The 10,943-nt window shown below is 36.6% G+C and overlaps 3 protein-coding genes across 3 annotated transcripts; all 3 read right to left on the bottom strand.

Annotated features, from left to right (window-relative positions):
• Nucleotides 1–1,509: 1,509 nt before the first annotated feature.
• On the bottom strand, nt 1,510–1,940 carry LOC110614710 (cytochrome c oxidase subunit 5C). Its single transcript, XM_021756348.2, has one exon. The coding sequence runs from the start codon at nt 1,908–1,910 to the stop codon at nt 1,719–1,721; it is 192 nt and encodes a 63-aa protein (XP_021612040.1). The 5' UTR covers nt 1,911–1,940; the 3' UTR covers nt 1,510–1,718.
• A 3,223-nt stretch (nt 1,941–5,163) lies between these two features.
• LOC110615709 (NPL4-like protein 1) lies at nt 5,164–8,793 on the bottom strand. The gene is made up of 2 exons (XM_021757749.2): nt 7,627–8,793; nt 5,164–5,704 (listed from the first exon to the last, which is right to left on the bottom strand). The coding sequence occupies exons 1-2, from the start codon at nt 8,605–8,607 to the stop codon at nt 5,453–5,455; spliced, it is 1,233 nt and encodes a 410-aa protein (XP_021613441.1). The 5' UTR covers nt 8,608–8,793; the 3' UTR covers nt 5,164–5,452.
• A 310-nt stretch (nt 8,794–9,103) lies between these two features.
• LOC110614274 (peroxidase 24) lies at nt 9,104–10,480 on the bottom strand. The gene is made up of 4 exons (XM_021755775.2): nt 10,274–10,480; nt 9,942–10,133; nt 9,703–9,868; nt 9,104–9,610 (listed from the first exon to the last, which is right to left on the bottom strand). The coding sequence occupies exons 1-4, from the start codon at nt 10,478–10,480 to the stop codon at nt 9,204–9,206; spliced, it is 972 nt and encodes a 323-aa protein (XP_021611467.1). The 3' UTR covers nt 9,104–9,203.
• Between the last annotated feature and the right edge of the window lie 463 nt (nt 10,481–10,943).

The following is a 10,943-nucleotide window of genomic DNA, read 5'->3' as shown; positions in this document are numbered from 1 at the left end:
ACTTTTGAAGAGTCAAACCCTATAAATGAGTGCAAGTTATTATGACATTCTTCAGATATATGTGCATATTTTTCCTCCTCTTACTAACACTACACTAGGAACTAGGAAGGGTAAGTTCTGTCTTCATATCCCATTTTACTTTCCCAGTCAAATTTAGGGATTAAAAATTCTCTCATGATCTACACTAGATTGCATTGAATTAAAATTTATGCCAATGGAAGGAAAATTACGAGATAACAAGCCTCTACGTATTTCTTTGAATTTGTTAGGGGTCACCATAGATCGTTTTGTTGCAGGAGAAAATGCAATTGGTTAAACGGATAATATCCCCAAGCTCAGAAGCATCACACTAATCCCCCCCACAAGTGGTACCCAACAGCGGCTGTTTCTTCAGTCACCAAGGCCAACCATGCCTTTCTTCCTTCCATTGTTGTCTGTCCTTTATCCAAAAGTTTGAATTTTGCGTTTATAATGGTCGGAACTCAAGGCATGATGAACACACCAAGCTTCTTTCCTTTAATGATTTTTGACATCCTCTATGCAAAGCTATTTCAACCCAAAAATACAATAAAGCATCATCATGGTTTTCAAGATACTTTTATGTAAAAAAAAAGGCTCAATGGTACATACACATAGACCCAAGTTACTGCAGCTATCAGCCACATATAACACGGAGAGAGAAGCTTAGAGAAAAATCAAGAACAAGCAATATCGAATATGCAAGTGCAACTTAACCTAAACAAAGCCAAATGGCAGGAGACTTGCATTGTTAACCAAGGAGAGAACCTGCTCCTTCCACTATGGTTGGAGGCGAAATAAGGGTAAATAAAATTAAGGAAAGAGAAGTAATTTATGAAACCTTTATAGAAAGATGTGAGTTGGTGGATGGTAAGGGTAAACCTTTACCTTGTCTCCCCTTATCCCTAAATATCAACTTTTCTTAGGTGAGAATTTCTCAAATTTTAATATTATGCTCCCTTACCATTCCCTTCCAAACCAGCAATATTCCTCCATTAATTACCCTTTCCCCATCTGAGCCAAACTGAGTGTTAAGTGGGAGGAGGATTGAACGGGAAAAAGAAGAACAGAATGAAGTAAGCTAAATATCACGGATGCAAGAAAGGCATGATGAAAATTGATATTGGGGTGCCTGTAACATTTTCACCAAGACCTCTCTTTTGAGAGCAAACACTTTATTGCAATTTAAAAGGGAAAAATCATCAAATCATAAAGTTAGGATCTTCATCACTAAAATATTGCTCGGTGTTAAATGTCATCCATCCATGAAAATCAAACATCAGAATAGTACTAGAACTAGATTGTCACCTTTTATTCTACACTATAATCCAATGGCCAGCGACAATTTTTCATGCAAATCAAAATTGCGGCCAACCCTTTAAGGCTTATTGTTCACTTTTTAGAGCTAATATTTTGCAAGTTTGTCACTCCTAATAGGAGTCCAAAATTGCAAACCAAAAGAAAAGGACTAAATGCCATACGACAAGCAACTCACAAGAAAAGAAACAATAACTCAAGAAGTGAATGGTCAAACTTCACATCTTTTGTTAATACAAATACGTGCTCTGCATCTTAAAACAAAATATTTATTCTTCAAATATTCAAATTGAGTAAGCTCAAATAAGAGCCAAACAAGGTGACATCAAAGATCAGGATACTTCATAGTTGTCCATATGATCATCATAAAAGCATACAAGGATTTATTCTTCTGCAACAACACTGATCTCGCCTTTTTCTAGCAAGTTATAGAACGCTCTCACCTTCCTCTGCTCGTTCCAGTGATGCATCTTCCAAAGACCAGCAGCAGCCAAGCCAAATGCAATACCAAGACAGATCTCCTTGACTACACTTGGCCCTTTCAAGGTGGCATGAGCAATTCTACCAGCAGCCATTCTGCTTGTCCAAGATAAATGCTAATGAACCTGCAGGCAACCTTTTCTTAGTGCCGAATGCTATCGAAAAAGAGTTGTGTACAAATTGTCAAAACAAGGAACTCTAAACAAAAGTAATCCTAAGCAGCACATTCAAAAACAGTACTTTCATGTCTTTCACAAAACATATGTACATGGCTACTTGCTACTCCAAACAACATATGAAGTTGGATCTTCCCTCTAAGCACAAGAAGATATTTAAAAAAATAAAATAAAATAAAAATAAGAACAAAAACATAAAAAAAGTCATAAATCTAAACAACTTGAGCAAACAAGAAAACTCTAGAAGAAAAAAAAAAGCTAAAACGAAGCCAGTCAAAGGAAAAGCAAACATATTACAAGTCAAGTCACAACATTTAATTACTTAAAAAAAATGCTACTTGCAATAATATTCAGTTTCATTGAGGCAAAAAGTGAAAAAAAGGAGACGAACAAGATGAAAATTTGAAGCCAATTTAACACATCACTTCTACTAAATACTATTCCCTTCACTAATGTAGTTTCTTATTACACATTATTAATTCATACTACAATCTGATCAGCATTGTTGTTTAAAACATCATACCAAAATCAACACCAGAAGCTCATCTCCAATTTATAAGATAATTAAACTTTCAACTATTGTAAAAACCAATCCAATCATCGAAGCAGTATATATATATATGTATGTCATGTATGTATCTACGTATGACTAATGCTTCTCCCTCATGCTTTGATTAAATTATCTAGTATCTAATTTTCACAATCAGGATCCTCCAAAATCTCCCCACTTGATCCCACCATCTCCCAAGAGCAGAGAAGCAAATCAATTTCAGATGCTGTCCAGCAAGATTCTGCTATCTCAATCGAAAGGGTTATGGATCTATCAAATTAAGTGGAATTTAATCCATAAAATTAATGGCTTCAGAGATTATCAATATCTAATAGCAGATGGTAACAGATGTGCAAATACAAAGCAATATAATCGTTCAGCATATGCGCAAATTTATGGTGAGTGAAACACATTCAACCTTGGATATTTTTTCTTTCCCGAGAAACAATCAACTGTTTTTAATTTTCAGCATAAGCAAAGAGGAGAAAAACGAAACTAAAACAGATTTTATACAGAAATATTTGGAGTAAGAAATTTTCAAATCGGTGAATTTTTAGGTAAACAGATTAAATCGAGGATTGAGATGAAAACAAGAGAAGAAATACATACCGAGAAAGCTTGATTTGGAAACGCTCGAGAGAGATCGAAAGAGGTAGAGACTCAAGAAGAGATTTTGAGTTTGACTGGTAAGGTTGCTTTGTGAGAAACACTTATTTGGTTTGGCAACAAAAAACGATGTCGTTCATTTTGAAAAAAAATGTGGTTTGTGAAGTTGGTTACAATTGTATCGAATAAATTCCATCCAAAAACTTCAATTTATATTATGAAATTTCATAACTTTAATTTAAAAAGTTTATAAATTTAATTTATACCAAAATTTATTTTATTAAATTTTTTAAATCTCAATAAATATTTGTTTTTACAAAATCGCTTAGTAATAATTTGAGACCAGATATATATTCTTAAAAATTAATAATTATTATATGATTTTTATTAAGATAAATTAAACAAATAGATAATTTTGCTTAGATATGGGGTCATTTGGGGGGGTTTATTGAGATACGAGTTTACAAGCGTTTAAAGCTTTCTCCCTTTCTAAAAAGATATTGAAAAAGAGTGCAAGTAATAAAGCAGCATGGAGAAGGGGCATGAAACGGTGCGTTCAATAAGAGTCTTCGTGTTTCTTCCTCGTAAGCCAATATATTGAAATATCATCTTTTTTCTTTGTAAAAGTTATTAGATTCTTGAACTCCCAGAAAAGGAAGAGATAAACCAGAAATATAGACATACAGATTGAAACAAGAGCATGCAATCAAGCATCAAGTTTCAAATAAGAAACCTAGTTCTTCTAAACAAGTAAAATCGAGTCAAAAACAAAAATAAACATCAGCAAGAGGTGGTAGACAATAACCACCAGCTCTTTCTCATACTATCTATAAGACCATGATGGGTCGTCAAGAACATATAGGTATGAGCAGTTGGTCAGATTTGGATTTACTGTATTAAACATTTGGCAAAACAAACAGCAAGAACAACCAAAAAAAAACAAAAGGAAAAAAAGAAAGTCAGCTGAAATGTTCATTGCTGCTTGCAAAATCTCCAGAATTTGTTAAGAACAGATGGACTTGGATAATATCCTAAGCTTTTCAGTTTTATAGAAGAAAATCTTGTCTGTCTGAACAAACACCATGCCTCGGCAAGTAAACTGCAAACCTGGGCATTCCACCCTTTTCATCAGACCAATATTAGAGCATTTTCATAAGCTTTCAGCAGATTATAATTTTTACAAAATCCTTATATGGTTAAAATCATATTTAAAGGAAAAAGAAAGCTTATTCCGCTAGCTGGCTGATTATTAACCTTCTTTAGAAGGGTTCAGAAGACAAGATATTGTTTAAAACGAATTAACTTGGAAAAAAAAAATTCATTTAAGAAAATAAATATTATATATACTATGTAAAAATTTATTTTCTTTCTTTTTTCATGCAAAATAAATTATTTCAAGCAAAGCGCATTGCTATTGGGACAGCTATCAGCATCTTCTTCGTGCGGCTTGGCAATGGCATCTTTCCCTTGTGTTGTGTATGCAAAGTGCAACTGTAACTGCACCGATGCCGGAAAGAACAAGCCTCATCTCGTTATTTATCTCTCTTCTTGTTTCTATTTTTCCTTGCATTGCGAAAATCATTTTGCATAAAAGAATAATCCTAGTTATTTTATTTTGCCTTTTTCTTTTTTCATATTTATAATCAAGGGATTCATAGAGAAGAAATTCCGGAATGCTACGTAACCCGGAGGAACATAAAATTCTAGTGTTGGCACTGGATATCGGGACTCTTCAGAACTAGGGTCATACCAGCGACACCTTTAAAGACTTGATTGATTTAATTGTTTAATACAATTGATAGCGGTTATCATGAACTAATTACCTCTTAGTTGCTGCTATAATACATGCGTCCTCTCTCTCTCTCTCTCTATATAACGTGCGTGTGTGAAAGCAAAATGAAAGTTGTTCAATACTTTTAGCAAATAGACATTATCAAACAGATTTAGAGTAACTATTTAATATGAAAATAAGAAATCTCCATCAACTATTCCAATCTTCCACCCACACTTTCCAAGTCCTCAACCGTCAGAATCCAGCTTATTAATTACTTAAAACACGTCAAACAACAAACACAACCCGTTTTTGGCACCACAAGAAGATAAATATCAGATCCGAAGACACTTCAATTTAAATAGATAAAGTGGCAGTACATATAGACATTGTGTAATTTAAGTTGTTGGGACATCTGTGCCCAACTGGAGGACAGCATAAATCAATACAGAATGCTCCAGGGCCCCAAGGAAATGCAGAGTTGCAGGTTCGGCATTTTGGCTGTAAGACGGGGATAATATTCATCAGTGCAATTCAAGAAGTATTCGCCATGGAAACAATTATGAGCTGGTAACCTTCTGGGACTGTTGTCTGTGTTTGCACACACTCTGCCAATGCAGGAACATCACTGAGATCTAGAAACCTGGCCACAAAGAGCAGCAGATGAAAATCAGAAATTCTTTTGACGAATGGAAGATTCTTTGTACGGTCCAGATGATTCTTCAGTGCTCTCACTGTCACTTGGCTGATTCTGTTCTCAATGGGAAAGGATGAAGAAAGAGTACCCTGCATTCAATAAGCCATAACAAGAAAGGTCAGCAGAGCTCCCCAGAACATGTGAAGCAAATATGTTATTAGAGCAAGTGATGTAATTATCCAGGTCTGCGATGTTAATGTTAATATCTTGCACGATCAATATAATACCGAGCAAGAGAGGAACAGAAAAAGGAATGAAAAACAAATGATGCAATCAAATGTCTTTCTGAATAACACCACATTAACTCGATATTTTCTTTCTGCTCTACATCTCTATTCACAGTGGCTACCGCAAAAGGGTACAACTGTTACTCCTGTTTAATGTCTGATGATAAAATCAGAGAGAAAAGAGTCATCAACCCATAGCGTCATAATATTCATGAGTTATTTGCAATAAGGATACAAGCATGGCCAATTGGTCTTGAAAAGGCCCACCGGAGTGGGTCCCATTGGTTTTCATGGCAGATCAATTCATTTGTGCACATGAACTTTTACATAATATATAGGGAATCCAAATTACATGCATGATAAGGACTCCCAATTTCCATTTTCATGCGGTTGATAGCAAAATTGAGAATTCCATCCTCCATGTCAATGCTATAGACGGGTGACCAGAGGAATGGTCCCACAAATGGAATTCATGCTATGCAAACAGTATTATTTTTTTCCTTTCCCAAAAAACAGAATGGACAAACAACTTTGCATTACATGGTTTTTCAATGCAACAAATACAGCTTCATTAGACACATTGGTCACTTTATTCTGAAATAAAGAAATAAATCAGAATCTGACATTTGCGCTGCAAGAAATAGACTGAAAGACAAATAGCTAACTTTTGTTCCACCAACTTCATACAAAATTTAGCTCATAATTCTCTATTTATTTGACAATTGATTTTGAAGGCCCATGTCTCATTTTAGCCATATAGAACGCCTCCTGCATAAATCCTAATGTTTCTATGCCATCCCCTAAATGTGATCTCCAATGGCTTGGTCCACTTGGAGAAGTAATAAAGTTCAAACCAACCTGAATAAATTGTGGGGCAGTCCTTCACAACTAAGTAGCATCGTTACTCTTATAGGCAAGCATTTATTTCCAGATAGAATTGGATAACTAATTTGTATATTTATACTCTACAATTCATCACAGGCAAATACTGAGTAAACCTCAAGTTCTACAGAAAAAAAAAAGTGAGTAAACCCCAAGGATCAGTATTCAGCTTGATTTTGGCATAATGGTAACAGCACATATGCAGGTGCATGGCTAACCCGTATTCCTGTGATACCCATATCTTATTTTTGGATTCCCACACTCCTGCATCTGCAATCTGTCACGTTTACATCTGCCATTCCTAGCTACTCTGAGCAAACATCAGCTCATATACACCAACTGATAATTCCTTAAATAAGGATTAACTTGCTAGCTCCTGCCATTATTTATCCCTCTCCCTTAGCCTTTTTTAAGGCTACATCCAACACCAACCTTTAACCCAAAAGAGGATTATGACTCCAATAAGTCTGAGGTGAGCTACAGTCAACATCACAAAATATTCATCATGCAACCTTCAATTTGATCTAAATTTTGTTAGATATTATTTACTGATTTTTTTCTTTGTAAGTTTTGATATCCTTCCTTTACTACAAATGATATGTTAATATGCTTGACTCTTGACAGCCTCAAATGATATGAAATAAATCCAAGAAGCCTAAGTTACTGAAACTACCATCTATCATGTCTTAACCTGTCGACCAGCATCGTTATGAAACTACATGTCAAAATGCTCACTAAAGCAAAGAACACGGGGCGTACATTTAACCATTGCATACCAATCAGTAAACACCAAAGTAGATTGAGCTTTAACCAAGAACAGAAAAAGTCTACCGCAAAATATAACTCAGCAAAAAACCAAAAATTAAGTATCAAGTAAAGCAATATAGAGAAGCAAAACTTACCACGTGATCGAGAATCTTAACTACGACCAAGAAAAAATCATTATCGACCTCCCTAACATCCTTTCCTCCAACAACAACATCCTTATTCATTTTAGACAACTTAGGATCCATATCCTCCCCAATTTCTGTCTCGAACCACTTTTCCTTGAACAGTTTAACACACGTATCACTCATTTGAAACGCCTCAAAATGCACATCGGCTCCACCATCTTCATTCACTTCCAGTTTCACCACTGCCGTCACCCACTCCTTCAACTCACTCTCTGCATGAAGTTCAGCAGCCTGCAGAACCTCTCTGTTGGACAAAGTGTAATCTTTCTTGTCCTGCGTAATCGTCTGTGTAAATATAAAACCCACTCTCCTCATCCCTAAACCCGCTGCGATCGCATCCACCAATTTCTCTTCCTGGGGATCTCTCAAAAGCATCAGAATTTCCTCAGTGCCCTGCTGGGGCGGTTCATATATGAAATTCACTTCCACTTTCCCTTCCTCCGACACCGTCCCATACATAAACCCACCCCTTTTCACGGCAAAAGCAAGCGTCTCGTTAACATACTGCTGGAACGCATTGGCACATTCCCGATCGAAAGACACCGACTCGCAATGAGGAGTTTCTTGCCTGGTAATTCGCATTTGTTTAGCGATTAGGTCGTCCATAGTCATCTTGCGGCCGAATGATCCCGCGGGATGAACGGCGGGTCCCGCTATGGTTCTCTCGCCCTCGTAGGCCAAGAAGACAATAGAGCCATGGGCAATGTTGAGGGAAGAGAGGGGGATATTGGGGTCACACATGTCGGTGAATTTGAGGAGATCGGAAGGCGATTTCGCCAAGAGTAAGTTTTGGTTAGTAGAAAGGGTTTGCTTATGGATTGGTATTTGAAGCTGGTTTTGAATTAGGGTTTTGAGCTGGGAAACAGTTATGTTGGGGTTGTCGACGGAGACGCGCTCGAGGCCGTCTCTGCTACGGATTCTAAGCATCATCTTGGCGGCGCAAGTTGGAGGGATGTGCAGATAATGAGACCTATAGATTGGATTGAAAATTTTTTGGGAGGGTTTGGGGGGATTTAAGGAGGGAATTGCAGAGAACCAATGCTTGGAGTGCAGACAGAGCGAAGCTTTTACTTCTAGTAGAGCTTGCGTGATGAGGAAGACGGTGAAGAGGACACGGAACTTATATTATTTACTGAAGAATGTGGGAAACGATTTCTCACTTCCAGGTTTCACTGGAACTCTGGAAATATGGAGCCCATCAAGCGCAACTGGCCCATTAAACCCAAACTCTTGCTAGTTTCTTTGGGCCCAATGCCAGGCCTAAATATTTTTATTCAAAAGTAATTAAATTTTAGTATGTAATTATTAAGAGGAAATTACTATTTAGTCTATTATTTATTAAAACAAATTAATTTTTATTTATTTATTATTTTTTCTTTTACATGGAAAGAATTTTCAATTTTCCACAAATTAGCTCACATTATGTTACCCATCAAAAGGTCATTGGACCATGAAAGGCTAAATAATTTAAATCAACACAATACAAAATAATCTAAGAAAAACATAGACATGCAAGAAAGAATCGCTTAGGTATTGGCCACACTGCACTTGTTCCTAATCTCCCCTTTAGTGCCAGTAAGAACCTGAACTGCTCCCAACCTCTTCATTGACTCTGCAAACTCTACGAAGAAAGCTCCCGAGTTAACCAATTCTCCAGCAATATTTCTTGCGATCTTGTTCGTTAGAAGGGCTGCATCGGATTGAAATAGACCCTTATTCTCCCTAAGGATAACGAAATAGTTGCTATCGAAGTTTAGAGAGCTGCCAGGATCCATCTCTACGGTGGTGGTCGTGTCACTAAGACTTTGGCATTTAGTCTTCAGGAAAGCTGCGTATGTGGAGTTCAGAGAAGGGTCTTGGTCGCCTTTGCCTGTGAAGTTGTAGAGCCTATTGCTGAAGAGATTACAGTGGCCTATTCCAATGGTGTGTCCGCCTACATAATTTAAGTGCATTTATTAGTCCCTGATACACATATGTCATCATTTTCTAAGTAATTTCCTGGCACCGACAATATATATTATGTACCTGATAGTACAACTAGATCATGGACGTTGAGACCCTTGTCCTTGAAATTTTTCAAGAGGGTGGAGAAGTCGAAGAAGGGCGAAGGAAGGTTAGAAGAGACATCGGAAGCTAATGAAACATTGCCGTCTCTTCTGCCAGTAAGCACTTCCCACATTGGCTTTTGGAACTGCACCAAGAAGCAAAAGATGCATTAGTTTTATGATACATACAAAATGGTTTCATTTTCAGCTTATACTTACTTGGAAGGAAACTGAGTCCCTAGCGGCCAAGGCCAAGATGTCAGCACAAGATACAACTCCTGGACATGCATTCTCTAACTCTGATTTTATGGCATCAATAGTATCAAATCCTGATAAAGTTAGATTTGGAATTGCATCTTTCTCCGCAGTGCTAGTAGCAGTGGAATTTAGTAAAATAGAGCCGTCGCAGCCCTGAAATTCAATTTCCAAATGTGTGAATTAGTCATGAATTCTTTCTTGTTGGACAACAAGAAAGCTTTCAGGGAGTGTCTTATCTTCAAGTGTAAGACTATATATTTAGACTAACATAATCATGCATGCATGAGTCTTACCCTAACAAAACAGTCATGAAAATGCATTCTCAAAAGCTTTGCAGGCAAGTTGGGGTTGCTTAAGACATGGCTCCAGGTGACCCTTCTGACAATATCCTCTGCTTGAGGACATGATGTCTTGTAGAATTTCTTTCTCAAAGCACCTCCTTGACAAACCCCAATCACACTCAAAGCAATCACACAGACAAAGAGAAAAGGGGTCTTCATGTTCAAGACTTTTAAGTGAATATTTCTCAATTCAGCTTCTTCTAGATAGTATACGAAGAGATATATGATTCCAAGTAAATGTCTGCAATGCAGAGTACACCAGCTCCTTGTTCCTTTTATACTAGGTGTAACGGAATCTTTGTATCTGAAGTCCAGATAATCAATGCATAGTATTGAAGATATAATTTAATGGAGGTTTAAGTTGAAGCTTGGTTTCTTGTTTATAAAATTTCATATATCCAGCACAACCCATTAAGTAATGACAAGAGTCGACGTTCTGCACAATTATATTTGTTTTAGCTCCGAAGATACAAAGAATTAACAAAAGTCAAATTTGCATAGACATATAGAACTATTGAAAGCATCAAGAGTTAGATAAATGTCCTATATTATAAATATTTATTATGCTTTCTCGCACATACCTACCATCATTTTCTAAATGATTTATATATATCGATAATTG

Source organism: Manihot esculenta, chromosome 5 (genome assembly GCF_001659605.2).
Source record: "Manihot esculenta cultivar AM560-2 chromosome 5, M.esculenta_v8, whole genome shotgun sequence".
NCBI classification, from domain to species: Eukaryota; Viridiplantae; Streptophyta; class Magnoliopsida; order Malpighiales; family Euphorbiaceae; genus Manihot; species Manihot esculenta.
Note: the sequence above shows the minus strand (reverse complement) of the source record. Positions and strands in the feature narration are given on the sequence as shown.